This window comes from Podarcis bocagei (genome assembly GCF_964188305.1).
Source record: "Podarcis bocagei genome assembly, chromosome: 4".
Lineage (NCBI taxonomy): Eukaryota > Metazoa > Chordata > Lepidosauria > Squamata > Lacertidae > Podarcis > Podarcis bocagei.
Genome location: NC_138128.1, coordinates 11,901,088 through 11,920,784, shown reverse-complemented (window position 1 = coordinate 11,920,784; position 19,697 = coordinate 11,901,088). Strand labels below are relative to the sequence as shown.

The window sequence follows — 19,697 nt, the reverse complement described above, 5'->3', positions numbered from 1 at the left end:
CCCTCCTGTTCCTGCCTTAAGCTTTTCCTAATTACTCTTTCTGAAGGCTGAAGGCATGTAAGACACAGCTGTGGCTCCTCTCAAAACTATTAACGTGTGGACGAAAAGGTCCCTTTCAAGCATCAAAGGTGGCATCCTCTTGAGAAGCCCACTGAGCTGCCAATCCCCTTGTCCTTTGATAAGCTATATCAGCAAGCCTTGCTTTTATCAGTCATGGAGAAAATAGCAACTGCTCCCCCAAAGGTGCATTGACGTCAAATGGATGGTTTGAAAGGGGTGGTTTGGGAGGCCCAAAAGGCTAGCCGCAAGCCCTGATTTGGGGTGGGGAGCACCCACATCGGGGGGCAGTGAAAATGAATGGCAAAGTGCTGCCGGCTCTGAGGGTGGAGACCTGCTGCTCACTGAGGGGGGCCGCTTGAAAGAAGAACATGTTTTGAAACTGTCATGGTGCTGCTTCGCCATCAAAGACAACAAGGACTTCAAAACCAGGCAGAAAGGGCAAAAGGAAAATATGAACAGAACGCCTGAGGGGGGGCCCGGCACTTTTGTTCGGCCAGGAGAGTTGAAGGCTGGCAGCTGACTGTGGATGGACCTTTTGAGGAGATGCCAGCCGTTTACAAAGCAAGTTGATACAGACTTAGCCTGGAAGAGGAGTCCCATAATGTTCCATAAGAACGTCTGCCACATAAGGATTGCAGCTGAGCAGTGCAGTGCAATAGTAGGAAGCAGCCTTAACCAAAGTCAGCCCATTGGTCCATCAAGCTCACTAGTGTCTATAGCAGGGATGGGGATCCTTTGGCTCCCCTATGTTGTTGGCCTTCAAAGCCCATTAGCTCAAACCACCATGGTCAACAGTCAGGTCCTGCTTATAGGGAGCAGGTGACGCTGTGGTCCAAACCACTGAGCCTCTTGGGCTTGCTGATCAGAAGGTTGGCGGTTCAAATCCCCGCAACGGGGTGAGCTCCCATTGCTCTGTCCCAGCTCCTGCAAACCTAGCAGTTCGAAAGCACACCAGCGCAAGTAGATAAATAGGGACCGCTGCGGTGGGAAGTTTCCGTGCACTCTAGTTTCTGTCACGGTGTCCCATTGCACCAGAAGTGGTTTAGTCCTGCTGGCCACATGACCCGGAAAGCTGTCTGTGGACAAACGCCAGCTCCTTCGGCCTGAAAGCGAGATGAGTGCAGCAACCCCATAGTCACCTTTGACTGGACTTCACCGTCCAGGGGTCCTTTACCTTTTTATCTTTACCTGCTTGCTTTTGAATGATCATATATATATATATATATATATATATATATATATATATTTGCTTTCGTAGATTTTCACGGGTACAGGAATGCAGGTTTTGGTGTTTTCGGGTATCTTCCCGTGTAAGAGTTGGGGTGTCTAGGCGACGTTTCGACGAGGTCTCACTCGTCATCTTCAGGCTGGTGCTTTCGGCTTCTTGTTACTAGAACAGAGCAGGATCTCAGTGTTTGAGTTCCTATAAATACTGTTGAGGGGGTGTGGTGTATAGCCTCCAACGTTCTGGGCAGAGAGGAAGTTCCCAGGTTATTGTGCCTTTTCTTCTTTTGTTCATTAATTACTTGAGGGATATCTTGAGTGATTTCTTGAGTGATATTCTGAGTACCACTTAGGAGGGTCATTAGGTGTGGATTAGTTGCTAAAGCTTTCGTGTCTTGACCTCTTGAGCTTGTGAAGAGTTTTTCTGAGTTTTTCTGAGAAAAAAAAATATATATATATGGCAGATGTGGAGGAACTGCAGGAAAGGTGAGGTGTTTTTAACCCTTCCCTCTGCATAGTAGATTCATATATGCAAAAATAGAGATATATCACATCATCAATTCATTTTCGGTCACTTCTGGATGGCTTGTTTATTGAGCATCCATCCTGGTTTGTTTGTGTGGAGGTTATACCATGTCACATCAATAAGTTGTTGTCCCACACTTGCCGATGCGGTTTCCTTACCGCAAAAAGGACCAACCTGGGGTGGAAATGAGTCTGTTGCTCAGGTGTTCTAAAACCACCTGAGTTTTCTGGTATGTGTTTGAATTCTGCCCGCAAAGTAGTAATGTTAGGTTAGGAAGCGGCTTGAGCCATTATTTAACCACCAGCATTCAGAAATTCGACATTTCTATTCTTCTGAAGCAAATGTAATTGTGCATTCCTCCCAACACAGCACAACACACACACACACACCATGTTCAGTGAGGCGCAAACTGCAACAATTTCAAATAAATAGACTTTCACACTCGGCAGTCGTGACCTTTATCTGGCTTTATCCTTCTTTTGGGCACCATCTGCGATCATTACAGGGTTTAAAGGGAAAAGAAAATCTGTAGGCTTCAGGGGGTGAGATGAGAAATGGACTGAGCTGCTGTTGCTATATTAAGCTACATTTGAAGCTAAAAATAGCTTCTCGGCTTGTAGATGTAACGCTACTTGCATATCAATGGCCCATTTCTACTCCTCCTAACAGATAACAATCTCTGGGCGATTTGCTGCTGCTGCTGCTGCTGCTGCTGCTGCTGCAGATGTGGATGCCCATACAGATGGCATTTTAAAATAGCTTGATAAAAGCAAGGTGGATTTCTCTGCGAGGTTTACCAAAGGGAATTCTGTCTAAATTGGGTTTCCCTGTGTAACAGCTCCCTGCCCAAATGGCTGGATCTAGACTGATCTTCTGCCGTTTCGGCAAAATATTGAGGGAGACACTCAAAACGGCTCCTGCTACTCAACTCAGCACACCGAGTTCTGCTAACTGGCAGCAAAAATAGCCACAAATCTTCCACACCTGCTGCAAAGGTTAAGGGAGGTTGATCTTGGCTTTTGGAGAAGTTCCACAGCTTGGTGATAGAGCTGGTGTTTTACATATGTTGTTGTTGTATAGTCGTTTAGTCGTGTCCAACTCTTCGTGACCCCATGGACCAGAGCACGCCAGGCACTCCTGTCTTCCACTGCCTCCTGCAGTTTGGTCAAACTCATGCTGGTAGCTTCAAGAACACTGTCCAACCATCTCGTCCTCTGTCGTCCCCTTCTCCTTGTGCCCTCCATTTCCCCCAACATCAGGGTCTTTTCCAGGGAGTCTTCTCTTCTCATGAGGTGGCCAAAGTATTGGAGCCTCAGCTTCACGATCTGTCCTTCCAGTGATCACTCAGGGCTGATTTCCTTAAGTTTGATCTTCTTGCAGTACATGGGACTCTCAAGAGTCTCCTCCAGCACCATAATTCAAAAGCATCAATTCTTCGGCGATCAGCCTTCCTTATGGTCCAGCTCTCACTTCCATACATCACTACTGGGAAAACCATAGCTTTAACTATATGGAACTTTGTTGGCAAGGTGAAGTCTCTGCTTTTCAAGCTTTGTCATTGCTTTTCTCCCAAGAAGCAGGCGTCGATTTATATATAGAAGGTCTCGAGTTCAATCCTTGCTTCTCTAAGTGAAACAGGCAGCAGGTGATGGAGGGGAAAGACCCTCAGCCACTGCCATAGCATACAGTATGGAGCTAGATAGGCTGAGAGCCTGATTGGTAAAATGGAAGCTTCAATGGAACACAGGAAGTCAGACCATTGGTTTGCCAAGCTCAGTATCATCCACTGATTGGTGGCAATGACTTTCCAGGGTTTCAGGCAGCTGGCATTCCTGGCCTCGCCTGGAGATGCTGTGGGCTGAATCTGGAACTGTGTGCATTGCAGGCAGTTGCTCTGCCATTGAGCTAATAGCCCTCTCTTAATGCTGCCATGCTCCTGAACCATCCGATTGTAGTATCCCTGTGGAGGGAGGGAAGGAAAAATCAAACTCAGAAAATAGGGCACCTTAAGGGGTACTGTCTCTGAGCCCAAATTGCCTTGGAATTGAAGGAAGGAAGGATATCTATCTATCATCTATCTATCTATCTATCTATCTATCTATCTATCTATCTATCTATCTATCTAATCATCTACCGGTATCTATCTATCTATCTATCTATCTATCTATCTATCTAATCGCACTAAGAGGTTTCTCTGGGAGCCACTGAAATCCCCTGGGGTCATCCTTGTGCAGAAATGTAGCTTAGACCAGATGGCAGCGCAGAAACGGGAAGTAGCTTGAATTGCTAAGTGCTCTGTTGCCACTTCTGCTTCTGGGAAAGCAAGTGGGATGGCTGCTGGGAAGCACACAGCAACCTCATTACAACACACAATAACCCATGTGGCTTCGGTGTTACCAAGTCTGTTCCACGCACACACAAAAATCACACTAGTTTCACGTAAGGAAAGCTTAACTGCTCCTTGGATAATTGATAAAATTGTCAAGTGGACAGGAAGAAAGACCCCATGAATAGTTCTTGGCCTGCTCCTTTCCTCTGAGCATGAGTCTGATATGCAGAAACCAGCAGGAGAAGCAATTTATGGCATGGCACTACACACGATCACTGGCTAATCAAACAGCGGGTACTGTTCTTAAAGGGGCAATTATAAAGACCAGTTGAAATGCTGGCAATATCCAGGTCAATTCTGTCAAGCAGAGATATTATGATCCAGAAAATGTATTTAGAGCACAATCCTTCAGATGTTTACTCAGATGTAAGTCTCACCATGTTCAGTGAGGCTTACTGCCTAGAAAGTGTGGTTTGGATTGCAGCCCTATGAGGTCTTTTACAATAATCAACATTTCAACATTATCCAAAAGTCATAAAAACAAGTGTGTGCACGTGTAACAGAAAAATGCCAGACCCCCCAAGTGTCCCTATTTTCCAGGGACAACCCTGATTCAAATAAGCCATCCTGTTTTCTGATTTGATCCCGGAATGCCCTACTTTTCCTTAGGATGTCCCTATTTTCACTGGAGAAATGTTGGCGGGTATGGAGTTATCTGACCCTCAAGCAGTTTGAAGGCAATCCTGTATAGGGAAGTTGGTTTTTTTAATGTTTAATGTTTTATTATGTTTTTATATATGTTGAAAGCTGGGCAACCCAGTAAGATGTGTGGGGTATAAATAGTAAAATTATCATTATGGAATGGGACGTCCCTATTTTCATTGGAGAAATGTTGGAGGGTATGAAATGCTGCCCTGGGACACAAATGGGGAATTCACAAAATTACAAACGAGAGATGTTCTGTTTGTGAAGGAAACATGTTTTTTAAAATGGGGCATTTTCCAGGAAGGGCTGACATATCCTTCAAAAGCTGTCTTTGCACCATTGTACCTAGATGTCCCAATGCAAATATGGAAATCCACATGAAAAATGAACAAGAGGTGAGACGTTAGCTAGGACAGTGACGTAGCATGGCTTGCCAGCACCCAGGGCCATGCAGAAGGGGATGAGTGGGAAGGAAACGGACAGAGTACACATGCACATTCAACTGCCTAACAGCATCCCATCACCCAGGAGATCACAGTTAAGAAAAGAAGAGTCATTCCATTGTATGGAGAAGCCACTTCCTGGTTTGCATGGAGAAGCCATTTTCAACAGAGCCCAGCGACGGAAGTACGCAGTTGTATTGAGGCAGCACTGGGTGTTAAAATTTTGCACCCTCTACCAATTTGCACCCTCTACCAACCGCCCTTGTGGCCCCTCATGCTATTGTTAGCATTTCACTCCTTCATTGCTGGATGTGTGATTGTTACATCCCATGTCACTGTTTACTTTCTAGGCTTGGAAAGTGTGAGAACGGAAGTCAGTCTTATCTCTCTTCCGCTGTACTGTACTTTTGTCCTTTATTTCTCTCTCTCTCTCTCTGTCTTGGAGAAGATGTGAGAGGACGCCATGACTGCTTTGTCCTGTATATAAGGTAAAGGTAAAGGGACCCCTGACCATTAGGTTCAGTCGTAACCGACTCTGGGGTTGCGACGCTCATCTTGCTTTACTGGCCAAAGGAGCCGGCATACAGCTTCCGGGTCATGTGGCCAGCAGGACTAAGTCGCTTCTGGCGAACCAGAACAGCGCACGGAAACACTGTTTACCTTCCCACCGGAGCAGTACCTATTTATCTACTTGCACTTTGACGTGCTTTCGAACTGCTAGGTTGGCAGGAGCAGGGACTGAGCAATTGGAGCTCACCCCGTCGCAGGGATTCGAACCGCCGACCTTCTGATCGGCAAGTCCTAGGCTCTGTGGTTTAACCCACAGTGCCACCCGCGTCCCTTGTCCTGTATATATTGCTTAATAAATCACTTAGAATGTTACACTCCGTGATCGTTTCTGCTATACTCTGCTGACAGAGTGTGCACATGTCTTTAGATATGTGTCGCTGCTGCGCACTGGGATTGATTTGTGAACATCCCAGGCTGTGCTTCATCATCATCATCAGAAGAGTTTGGATTTGATATCCTGCTTTATCACTACCCTAAGGAGTCTCAAAGCGGCTAACATTCTCCTTTCCCTTCCTCCCCCACAACAAACACTCTGTGAGGTGAGTGAGGCTGAGAGACTTCAAAGAAGTGTGACTAGCCCAAGGTCACCCAGCAGCTGCATGTGGAGGAGCGGAGACGCGAACCCGGTTCACCATATTACGAGACTACCGCTTTTAACCACTACACCACACAGGAAGACGCCCGGAGAGGTCTGTTTCACTCTGGGGGCTGCGTGTGCCCTGCCCCGGTGTGTTCCGACAGCTCTGCCACTGAGCTAGGAAGAACCTCAGTGACCTGGTTTGTACATAAGTGTAAGCCAAGTCGTGGCTTAATGGGAACAAGCAAATACAGTGGTACCTCATGTTAAGTACTTAATTCATTCCGGAGGTCCGTTCTTAACCTGAAACTGTTCTTAACCTGAAGCACCACTTTAGCTAATGGGGCCTCCCTGCTGCTGCCACACCGCCGGAGCACAATTTCTGTTCTCATCCTGAAGCAAAGTTCTTAACCCGTGGTACTATTTCTGGGTTAGCGGAGTCTGTAACCTGAAGTGTATGTAACCTGAAGCGTATGTAACCCGAGGTACCACTGTATGTAGAGATAACAGTCCATACCAGTAGCCCACAGTAACAAAGCCCAGCTTCTTCACAGTCAACAAGCAAAAACGTGTGAATATGCTGCGGTGGGAAGGGTTTCCTTGAGCAAGCATTTACTCATAAGGACTAGCAAAATTCAGAGACATTCAGGATTCTAAGAAGAGCCCAGATAAATGGTTGCCTTGCAGCTGAATGCTGCCCATCTCTTACCTGCATGCTGTGGGGCAGGATAATTTCCCTGCCACTTTCATGCAATATGGCTGCTTGCTTGAGATGATCCTCAGCCAAAGCAGCAGCTGACATCTAGAAAGCAGGAAACTTTCAAGGAGGAAAAAGCACCTTGTATTATACATAATTCTAGGAACCTGCACTCTTACACGGCTTCATATTAGTACCATTAGGTCTTCGGTTCCTGCAGATATGCAAAGGCAAATATTAAACTCTCCTAATAAAAGCCTAATGGTTTTGTTATTGTACCAAAAGCAAGGTGGGAAGAGATAATCAAGCGTTTAATTGCAGCAGAATGGACGCTCCTGATTTCAGTTATTAGCATGGGCACCATCTCTTAACGCTTAACTCTTCCTGTAAAACTGTTACTGTAGCTTAGTCCTGTTCAGGTGTGTGTGAGAGAGAGCTGAATTTTTTGTTTGTTTGTTCATTCCCTCTGTCCCTTTTAAACCTTTTTATTATGCTATGGATATTATTCATAAAGCGCATGCACACTTTACAGCAGTGCTAATCTACCTGGGCAAGTAGGGAGGAAAATAAATTGAAACAAGGCATCTGTACAGATACCTGTCCAACTAACCACAGTATGGGGTTAGTGGAAGGTGCTTGGTTTGGTGGATTGTAAGTTACACAAGCCCGAGGCAAACCTACAACAAGCACAAACTGGCATAAAGGAGGACATAAAGTTGAGAGATTTATTCACTCGCTTCTCTCAGATGTGCACGTCCACCCTTGGAATGGACAATTGACCTCCCGGCCACCTAAAGGATATTTCGTGATTAATCAGGGTCAATGGGTTCATGGATTTTTATATTTAAACACAGGGGGTTGTATCAGACAAAGCCATTCCATTAATGCAAGGAATTCTACTTACGCAACATAATTTCTCCTCTGCTTCCTATCTATACCTGTGCCCCCTCCCCCTGAATCTGCTCCACAGGGTTGGGAGAACCCCCAGAAAAGAGGGGTGCATGGGAGGCGGAGAGGGAAGTGACATTGTGCAAGTGGAAGTCCATGGATACAACCCACAGTTGTACCCAACTGAGCCATACTCAGAGTAGACCTGTTAAAACTAATGGGCAAGTTACAATAGCCTATTCCAAGGGGTCCAATGAGCGTGGCTCAGATACAAGCCATAGCTGCTATCTCCAGCTCTTAGAAGGCTTCTCTTCATGCTACCTATAATAGCCATAGGTAAAGGTAAAGGGACCCCTGACCATTAGGTCCAGTTGTGGCCGACTCTGGGGTTGCAGCGCTCATCTCGCATTATTGGCCGAGGGAGCTGGCGTACAGCTTCTGGGTCATGTGGCTTCCTGGTCATTCTGGCGAACCAGAGCAGCGCACGGAAATGCCGTTTACCTTCCCGCCAGAGCAGTACCTATTTATCTACTTGCAGTTTGACGTACTTTCGAACTGCTAGGTTGGCAGGAGCAGGGACTGAGCAACGGGAGCTCTCCCCATCACGGGGATTCAAACTGCCGACCTTCTGATGGGCAAGTCCTAGGCTCTGTGGTTTAACCCACAGCGCCACCCGCGTCCCAATAATAGCCATACACCAAAATAGATATATAGCATGAGAGAGAATGACTTTATCCTTAATGTTGACTTTAAAGCAGTCTTCCCCAGTCTGGTGACTGCCAGATAGTATCAGACTTTCCATCTCAGTTGGGCTATACTGTCTGCTGCTGACGGGAACTGTAGTTCAACTGTACTTCTAGAGGGTTGGGAAAGTTACTTTAAAGCATAGTTGCATGTGAGTAGTCACTTCCACGACTTTTAAAATAAAGATGTCCACATCCCTACTTTTCAGACACTTGGAAGGAGGAAGAAGAAGAAGAAGAAGAGTTTGGATTTGATATCCCGCTTTATCACTACCCGAAGGAGTCTCAAAGTGGCTAACATTCTCCCCTTCCCTCCTCCCCCACAACAAACACTCTGTGAGAAGGGTGAGGCTGAGAGACTTCAGAGAAGTGTGACTGGCCCAAGGTCACCCAGCAGCTGCATGTGGAGGAGCGGGGAAGCGAACCTGGTTCACCAGATTACGAGTCTACCGCTCTTAACCACTACACGACACTGGCTCTCTTTAATTAATTTAAGCATTCTTTAATTAATTTAAGCATTATTTAATGGTGGGCAGTGGGATTCCCACCTTTACACAGTCTCAACTTGCTGTTGGTGACTAGAATAATGTGTCTCTAAGACCAAATGGGCAGTGGAGGGTGGGAATCCATTGTGAATTGTACTTTATTGGCTTTGGCAAAGCAACAAATGCATGAAATGAAGCTGCTGCAAGGAAATGTGCCATTGAATTGTATGTGGGCCAACTGTGCTACTTAGGAAGGGATGTCCTGTTTTAATTATTGATAACCACATTGCGCTAAGTGATGCCCAGTAGTCTATTTTTCAGACATAAATTGAGTTTCATGAAACAAGGTCTTGTGACATCACTTCCTCTGCTACTAAATCTTTACTGAGAAATGAAGTGCCTTAAGTTAGCCGTGGACATCAGCGTTCAATAATAATTCCCGTGCAACCCCCCCACCCCATGAGCTACTTAAGCTGCCAAAGTCACCTCCTAAAATTCTCTTCAATTAAAGTTATGGTAGCCTTAATCCTAGAGGTAACATTTTAAATACAGTAAGCACTCAGGATTTACCTTCCTGGCATCATGCCTAAAGCCAAAATCGCAGGTAAGCAAAAGACATTGGGTGCAATGGCAGGTGGGATTGCCAAAGTCGTTTTTCCTGGATGTCCACCACTTTTGTTAGTATTATTTTGTGTGTGTGCCAAGCACATAAATCTGAATGTGCACAAGTTTAAATGTGTATAAGTTGCGGGCTTACTGTAAAATACAGGGGCTGGTGGGGGGGATGTAATTTTTCCGTGGGACAGATTTCCTGACGGTGCCACAGTGACAGCCTGATCTTGCAAACTGGATTATTGCAGTGACACATATGCCACTACTTATTTACTCAAGAAATGGATCCTAATATTCGATCCACGTGGAACGTGCTCAAGTATACACAAGACTGGTTTAATTAGTATGACTTACCTTAAGTGCTATGCAGACTTGAGCCCGTACTACCTGTAGCAATGTGGACACAGTACTTTTAATCAAATTAGTGATAAATACTAGAAATTTGATCTTTTCTCTGCATCATATATACAATAATGGACACAGCTTGAGTTGCTCCTATGCAATGCCTATTCGACTGCTTTGATCTGTGCAAGCTGAATTTCTAAACAGTGTCCTAGAAATGTTTGCATTTGTTAGCGGTTGATCTTTCCGCATGGCAACAACTTTGCTTTAGAATGTCTTGCCTAATAACATTATGTAGTAAGACAAGTTGAAGATAACAGATGTAAGAACCTTTGTAGGTCAAGGCATAAAACGACCAACCTTTGTTTTCTCAGTTAGGTCTCGTTGATTTTATGCTTCGCCTGCTACTGAAACAATAACCTTCTGCTTTCAGAAAGGGCTTTCATTTTCTCTTTCTCTCTCTCTCACCCAGAATGCCAATTCCCCTTTTCCAGTTTCTGGTCTTGAATCAGGAATTGCTTAAACCTCCCTGAGCTCAAAGACCAGAAGCACCATTAATGAATGCAGGAGGGAAACCGGGCTTTCTAAGCTCGCAAGAAATCCTGCCCCCTTGTGATGTGCAGTATCTTTCTTTTTTGTAGAAGGAAAACTAAAGGCAGTTTTGTTGCCTTCAACTAGGTTACCGTAAATCTTATTCACACTCTCACTTTGTTGTGAAAATGTGCATATTTAGTGGCCTCTTCATTTCAAAATGCTATCATGATTAAATGCAATGTGTTTGAAAAAAGGGGTGAATGCTTCATTTATTGTTATTATTTTACCAATTCAGCACATAATTGGAGTAGGGATGATGGCGACAGAAAGCTGAATCCTTGAGTAAAAACTTTCAGGGCATGGCACATTTATGCATTAAGTACACCCACAAACACCTTTTCACAAAGGCAACAGATACAATAAATACCTTAGATGGCTTTCTTGCTCATCAAGGCACAGCAATTATATATATTTACCATCCCAATATATTACCAGGAAGGTTATTCCCACGGTGAATGAACAAAAAGCAGAATGATAGCAGAATGCAACAATTATCAGCAGCTGCTTGGCAGCAGGCAAGTGACAACAAATGCATGTTCCTTTAGAATTACAGGATTTATTGCATTTGTATCCCAACTTTCTCTCTCCGAGGAGCTCAAGGTGACAGATGTGGTCCTTCTCCTCCTATAATCTCCCACAAACAACCCCGTGAGGTGGGTTAGGCTGAGAGGCAGTGACTGGCCCAAGGTCTCTCAATGAGCTTTGCAGCAGTTGTGATTTGAACCCTGATCTCCCAGGTCCTCGTCCAACGCCCTAACCACCACCCATACCATCTTGCCCACCTTGATGAATAATGAACATCAAAACTGTCCCAATTGCCAAGCTATATGTAACTAAGCAGTGGCGCAAGGTGCTCTAAGTAGTAGACAGTGCACCTTTGGGCACACTGGGACAGGTGTAAGAGACGCCACTTTGCTGTCTGCTCCACAACTTACCAGACAAATGGCAGTAATGGTGCCAGGCAGAATAGCGGTACTGACATGCCACAATACATGTTGCAGTGGCACTAATCCAGCAGACAAACAACAAAGGAAGCTGCCTTAAACAGAGTCAGACCCATTGACTTATTTAGCTCAATGTTGTCTGTGCCAGGTGTGGAGAATTAGTCTCTCCAGATGTCGATGAACCGCATTTCCCATCATTCCTGGCCACTGGCAATGCTTGCTGGACCTGACTGGAGTTGTAGACTGCAGCAAGTTCTGGAGGGCCCACACCTAGTCTACACGGACTGGAAGCAGGTCTCCAGGGGTTGCAGGCAGGGGCCATTCCCAGCTTTACCTGGAGAGGACAAGGATTGAGCCTGGGACTTTATGCATCTGAAGCATGCGCCCTGTCACTGAGCCACTAAAGGTAAAGGGACCCCTGACCATTAGGTCCAGTTGTGACCGACTCTGGGGTTGCGGCGCTCATCTCGCTTTATTGGCTGAGGGAGTCGGCGTACAGCTTCCGGGTCATGTGGTCAGCATGACTAAGCCGCTTCTAGCGAACCAGAGCAGCACACATAAATGCAGTTTACCTTCCTGCCAGAGTGGTACCTATTTATCTACTTGCACTTTGACGTGCTTTCAAACTGCTAGGTGGGCAGGAGCAGGGACCAAGCAACGGGAGCTCACCCCATTGCGGGGATTCAAACCGCCGACCTTTTGATCAGCAAGCCCTAGGCTCTGTGGTTTAACCCACAGCGCCACCCGCGTCCCTCACTGAGCCACTACCTTTCTCCAATTCTGTATACAGTGGTACCTTGGTTCTTGAACTTAATCCGTTCCAGGAGTCCCCGAAACCATTCGAAAACCAAGGCGCGGCTTCCAAATGGCTGTAGGAGCTTCCTGCACTCAAGCGGAAGCCACGCCAGATATTTGGCTTCTGAAAAATGTTTGCAAACCGGAACACTTACTTCTGGGTTTGCGGCATTCGGGAGCCGATTTGTTAGGCAACTATGCCATTCGAGAACCAAGGTACCACTGTACTTTAAACCATTTACATGGCTGATAACCACTGTTTTCAATAATTTAACACACTACTCCAGTGAATTTCAACATTTTTTTATTTGAACTTAATTTCAAATGAGTCCTAGTTGGAAAAAACAATTCCTCAATATCCTGTTTCTGCTGACAATTTATACATGTTTACTCTCCGGTCATCTGTGACATTTTTTATACCAGCCACACACTTTAGTTAAAATGCTTAAGACAGTACATTTCAGCTCTCCTTCCCACCCAGTAGGTCAGAAATAGGTCCAAGTCGGCAGATTCTAAAACTATTTCTCCTTGTGATACTGGAACACTGGCTTGTTATACTTAGGAAATATAGTTTTGATTGGAGATTGATGTGAGGATCAACTATTGTAACTACGCAAGACTCTCTAAAATCAGGACTGCTTGGAAACTCCTTGTGAAATGAATGTGTCCTTTGGCTGAAGAAATATTTTAAGTTTTGCATTTCCTTTTCGTGCCAGCTGTTTTTCTTTGCAGCTTTGCTGTTTTGGCTTTTTGTGCAGCAGTCTTTATACTTGCAGGTGGTAGTTTGAAAGTTATTTCTTTGTCATCGCTATCTTCTGGCTCAGATTTTCGCCGTTCAAGAAATGATGGGGTACACACGGGGGTAGGATCCTGGATATGAGAGAGAAGGGTGTTGCTAAATTCTGTTGGACCATCACGATGTTAAAGGTGAAGGGCATTATCTCAGCACTGCATGAACAGACCTCTGCTCACGAAACAGAACTTAGCTTCCCTCTCCTCGCGGCTACCAATTTGCTCCCCAGGGTCCCATCCTACCAGGAGATTGCATAAGGGGAAAGGGCTGGTGATGGGATGCCATGAGACAAAATGAACACAAAGGTGTCAGACTCTCTAGAGGGGTTGTATGAAGGCCAAACTTCCACTCTGCAGAGGTCCAATAATTTTGTTCCTATTTGGCCACCCACACACCTCAAAATATCTCCCAGAGATAGGACCATGACAGGAATTCAATTGACTAAAAAACCCAAACCCTTTCTTACTACTATTCTTTGGGAAGATCAACACTTTAAACTTACCTCACTGCTCACAGACACATTCATGCTCGAGTCTGGTTTTGAAAGCTTCTTTTTCTTTTTCTTAATCAGAGGCATTTCAGCGGCCTATGGAAAAGAGGCTCAGCATCAACATGATCCCTGTGCAACCTGCTTTCACAGCCAAAATGTCCTTTGTGGGCACCACTGCATTTAGTATGATTAAAATACCATCCATTTATACAACACACACAAACACACAAAATGGTATCCTGCCATCAAAACAAGATTAAAATACTGTCCCAGAATTGTGCCTTTTTCTTAATAAGCAATAAAGGGCTACAAAACCCAATTTCACTCCAGCTCAGTTGGGATCTGTTATGATAGCTTAGGGCCACATCACACATTGCTTATTTTCAGGTGTTTTTAATAGGCAGACTAGTACCTTGTGGGCTTAACAAAATACATACCAATCGTAGTTACTTGTGACACATCAGAAACCTGATAGGAAAAACTCATCTATTCTACAAAAGCTTTCCTATCTGCTCACCTGGAAGTAATGGTTACTCAACATCAGAGACTAGATAAGTGGCTGTTTACAAGTCTGACCTTAGTTCTTTTACTGGTAGACCAAAATGTGGGTAGACCAAAATGTGTTAAGAGTGAAGGCTAGAAATATGTTTGCAGACACATGTATCACATAGGTAGGTGACCATCTTTCAGGAAGCTGTAGATCTGTGCTGGATGCACACTGGGCGACAAGCCAGGGTTTGCCTCTGTGTCCTTTGTGAAAAGGCCCAAAGACTCCATTCTTTTACTGAGTAAAACATTCACAGATCTTTCGCTTGCTCAATGACAATATTACCATTCACAATCCCTGTTTAAGGCACATACTTTGCAATTAGCACTTGACTTAACACGTTTGTATGTCAACCTTTGGGGGAGTGGGCAGGGCATTCACTTACAAAGCCAGGAAAATCATATTCGATTCCCTTCTTAGCCAGCCTTTTCCGCAACTGCCGTTCCTTCTTCAGCAACCGCTGCACCATCTTTGCTTTCTCTTGGGTTGTTCGCCTCCGGTTGTAGCGTTTCACTGCTGGATAGGACGGCTTGCTGAACATTTTCTCACTACCTTTGAACAGGTTTTCACGCACCCTTTCAGGAGGCATAAACTGGCCTGCATCACAAACACGTTACACCAAAAATCAATATGGAAGCCTTGAAAAATGGAGCAGTATTTACCAAAGCATGGGAATCTTCATGTTAAGTTGCGTGTTCCCCAATTATATGCTCTGGATCACTACAAAAGCACTACTCTTAATTCCCATATCTAAACCGTCCTTTACACTGGGCAGGAATAAAATATTGCTGTGTTTTAGGATTCTCAGTACACAAGGAGAAGCACCTAGTCATGTTCATCCACCTGCCTTGACCTCTATTTCTGGCACAGAGTTGTCAACATCTGGCCGATACCCAATAGCTTTCCACCTTCTCTTATGTATGCACTTGGGCTGACTTCTTCAAAGACTGTCACCCAGCTCTCAGAACAATTCTATCATCTGCTGGAATTGAATTATAATGAAGTGGAAAGCATTGTTTGGCTGCTTCATTAATAGTACTGGGAAGGCTGCCTCACATAAATTCACCCTGAAGCTATGTCTGAATCTTTAATAAGAGAATTATGAACAAGGTTTTCTCAGGTGTTCAACTCTCCCATGGGCCAGCTCAGTTAAACTTGCTTGAGAGAACAGGACTCACTAATCCTTTTCTGTTTTCAAGCCAAGAGTCACCATGAACAATAGCAATTCCAATGCACTACAGAGAGCTATGCAGTTGGGAGCCACTTCAAAAACACACCACACAACTGTGGCCAGCGCTGGGAAGGGAGGAAATTCCTACTAAGCAGTACACAATGCCTTTTTAATGCCATTGCAAATGTGGTTTAACAGGCAGTTTCCTGAGAAAGGTGACTGCAGCTTGCACCTTATCTTAATAGAGGGTATTCCAGGAGGTCACAGGGCCTTGTGTGTCAATTGCTCTCTTTGGGAGAAAGGGTATCTGCAAGTACCAAGGGGGAAAAGACAGAAGGGGGTGGGAAGAGGTGGCTGAAGAGATACAAGGACTTTGGGAGAAAAGACAAAGTAACAGGCAGGTTTGAGGACAGTTTTCAGAGAAATGATATTCTGTAAACCAGACTGTGGCAAGGTTTGGAAACTGATGTTACTGCTTCAGAACGGCCACATTCAATTTTCCTTTTGGGCAAGAAACTCATTCATACTCACATTTCAAAAGTCGTTCACCGAAAAGGTAGTTGTTCATGGTATCTGCAACGATCTTAGCAACTTCATCATATTCAAATTCCACAAACGCATAACCTTTGCTGCCCCCAGTCTGTTAAAGATAAGGAGATAAACCTTGAAATATATTTACATGCTAAAATGTATCTGTGCTGAACACTATTTTTTCTTGGTTGAAGGATCTTAGAGAAAAAGTATTTCTGAGCCCAATGAACTACTTTTACTGCAAACATATTTCTTAAAGTAAGACAAATATACAGACATGCCCATTGGTTTAATTTAATGACCACAGAGAGCCTACATGTTAAATTATATACTCTGTGAACCGCCCTGAGACCTCCGGGTATAGGGTGGTATATAAATTCAATAAATAAATAAATATACATTGATATTGTTCTGACGGCCAACATAAATGACTCCAGAAACTACAACTGCCCGCTGTAAGGAGTGATAGGGCCTGGTTGAAGGGGGAAGAATTTAATTGAAGCCTTTTAAGAAGTGTTACCCCTAAGAATATATGGAAAAGTAACAACACACCAGAGGATCTTTTCTGTGGCAGCCCTCCCATCAGAAATCCTTCACTGCATGGAGGGTAGTTCAAACTTTTCTATTTAAGTTTTTGTGCCCTCCTAGCTCTCCAGGGTGCTGTGAGCTGGATGTTGATGTTTTGTGGTGTTTATAGTGTTCTACCTTATTAAGGAGAAAGAAGAACAAGATATAATTCCCCTCCCAATGTTACCTTTTTACTCCTTGAAAGTCGAAGTCTTGTAACTGTCCCAAACTGATCAAAGTATTCTTTAAGTTGTGGTTCAGAAAGACCCTTTGGGATATGGCCCAAGTAAATGACACCAGGTGTCAGCTTCTGATTCTGTAATATATATGAAGGAATTAATTAAGATTTCAAAATACACCCACGTGCGCATTGGTTCATTATCTCTGGTGATCTCCCTGTGCAGAGCAGTTGCAGAGACATGGTGGTGGGGAGACAAAAACATTCCCCGGGGCACAGCCTGAAACTACAAAATGCAGCAGCCTTGCTGAAGTTAAGCAGGTGGGAGCAGTGCCCAAATAGGAGACCATCTGAGCCGGCTGCTTTGAACTCCACAATGCTAGAAAAACATGATATATAAGTAATAAATGAATAAAGCATCAAATCTGCATGATGACAGTTGCAGATGCACAGTGTGTGTATATAATCTTAAATGCGCTGGGTTGGTAAATGCTGCTGCCTCCTCACAGCATCCTGAATATTGGCACTGTTAAGCATCAATATTTTTCAAAAGCCTTTCAACATCAGTTTCTATTGCCTGCTCTCAAGGAAACACACACACAACCATTAGGAGTTCACACTCAGATAATACATAAAATAGCATGACGCAAACTTAGCTGCTACTCCACAAATTCTTAATTTTTACCATATGGTATTGCAATGGTGTAGGAACTGGCTTGCCAGGGACAGTCAAAATGGCTTCAGGATTGTTCTCCTGTACTATTTTGGACATGTGGTTTATATACTTTTGTATGAGTGCTGACATGTGGTTTATGTACTTATGTATGGTGGACAAGTAGGAGCGTTTATTTTTGTCCAAGCACCACTCAGTCACGTTATTGTTTTTGCTCATTACTACCTCATGCAGTTTTTATATTGTAAACCTCCCTGTATACCTCAGATGAAGGGCGATATAGAAACTTAACGAATAATAAAAATAATAGGAGTGTTGTAAATTATTTCTGTGGTACTGAAGCAACATATGAAAGAGGCTTCCATCACCATGGAAACAGTTATGATTAAAAAGTGGCCTCCCCACACTTTTTCAAATGGGTAACATGATGCCTAATGCTCCAGAGGAGAAAAATAAAAGAGTCGCGTCAAAAGCAACAGGAAGCTCCACCTTCCGAGCAGCGAAACTCTAGCTCAGCCTTTCTCAACCTGTGGGTCCCCAGATGTTGTTGAACTACAACTCCCATCAGCCCTAGCTGCTCTAGCTTCTGTCCAACTCCATGGAGTTTCTACCACACGCACGTTTGACAGCTACTCCTAGGAAAGAAGTGGACAGTGGCGTAGCGTTGGGGGTGCAGGGCGCACCATCTGGGGGTTAGGGGCGCAAATCCACGGGTTAGGGGGCGCAAATTACTTGCCTTGCCCCGGGTGCTGACAACCCACGCTACGCCACTGGAAGTGGAGAAATCTAGGGTCTCAGCATGGCCACAAGGGGGCCATAGGCTGGGGCAGATGGAAGTCGTTGTAGCCCAAAACTGATGCACCTGGACACCAAATCCCTTCTTCTGTGCCCGGTCTTGGCTGGGGAGGGCGGAGTATAAACAAAAAATTATTATTATTATTATTCTCCTCTTTTCGCTCTCACCTGGGCAGCCGCCTTGCGTACGCGGTGCACTTTGGCCTGGAACTCCTTCTGCCTCTCCGGGTCCAGGGAAAGGAGAGGGGGAGCCGCCAGGGTGGCCGTTGCTTTCGTCGCCTCCACAGAAGACGCCGCCGCCATCGCGCACACTGTGTGCGGAAGAGAACGCCCGCACGTGTTCAAACCAGGAAGCGGATGCAGTCTTACGTCACTTCCTCTTGACGAGGGAGTTCTTTTCTTCCTTTCTTGAAAGTGACGTTGATAGGTAATATGAAGATGGAACGAGGGAGGGAACGGCAGCGGCCCCTGCTGGATGGAGAGTGGAACTGCCACCCCTTTATTTTAACCAGGAGTCCGCCGCTTTGACTTCGTTGAGGCGGCGCGTGTGGCTTCAAACTCAGCTGCCCTTTTTAAAGACGCTTTCCATTTACTTTTTTAGTGTAAGTCGCCTTGAGGCAGTTATATAGAAGGCCGTTAATAAAGCCAGTGATAAATAATAATAAAAACAGTACCAGCTGTGGATTTGTGATTGAATTGGGAAGGTGGGCACATCCACTGTATTAAATATTCACATTGACTTTTAATTGCTTCCTTTATTCCTTCTTGTAAAAATAAATAAATACGGGAACATTCCTCTTCCTCCAAGCCTTTGGCTAATTAAGCAATCTATGGCCTTTTAAACTGGGTGGTATGTTAGTTTGTGGCAGTGTGATTGTGTTGTGTTATTATTTTGTGTTTTTATAACTAAACAGCTCTGTAGTCCTCGGATGAAGGGCGGTATGGATTTTAATGAGGGTGAAAGAGGAGAGCACAAAATATGGTCTGAAGCTCAACATCGAAAAAACGAAGATCATGGCCACTGGTCCCATCACCTCCTGGCAAATAGAAGGGGAAGAAATGGAGGCAGTGAGAGATTTTACTTTCTTGGGCTCCATGATGACTGCAGATGGTGACAGCAGCCACGAAATTAAAAGATGTCTGGTTCTTGGGAGAAAAGCAATGACAAACCTAGACAGCATCTTAAAAAGCACCTTGCCAACAAAGGTCCGTATAGTTAAAGCTATGGTTTCCCCAGTAGTGATGTATGGAAGTGAGAGCTGGACCATCAAGAAGGCTGATCGCCGAAGAATGGATGCTTTTGAATTATGGTGCTGGAGGAGACTCTTGAGAGTCCCATGGACTGCAAGAAGATCAAACCTCTCCATTCTTAAGGAAATCAGACAGATCCTGAAGCTGAGGCTCCAGTAATTTGGCCA

The 19,697-nt window shown here is 44.7% G+C and overlaps 1 protein-coding gene across 1 annotated transcript; it reads right to left on the bottom strand.

The window, feature by feature from the left end:
* Window positions 1-12,821: 12,821 nt before the first annotated feature.
* NIFK (nucleolar protein interacting with the FHA domain of MKI67) lies at window positions 12,822-18,626 on the bottom strand. Its single transcript, XM_081192123.1, has 6 exons — window positions 18,448-18,626; window positions 16,821-16,949; window positions 16,067-16,175; window positions 14,750-14,961; window positions 13,830-13,913; window positions 12,822-13,404 (listed from the first exon to the last, which is right to left on the bottom strand). The coding sequence occupies exons 1-6, from the start codon at window positions 18,580-18,582 to the stop codon at window positions 13,222-13,224; spliced, it is 852 nt and encodes a 283-aa protein (XP_081048249.1). The 5' UTR covers window positions 18,583-18,626; the 3' UTR covers window positions 12,822-13,221.
* Window positions 18,627-19,697: the final 1,071 nt, after the last annotated feature.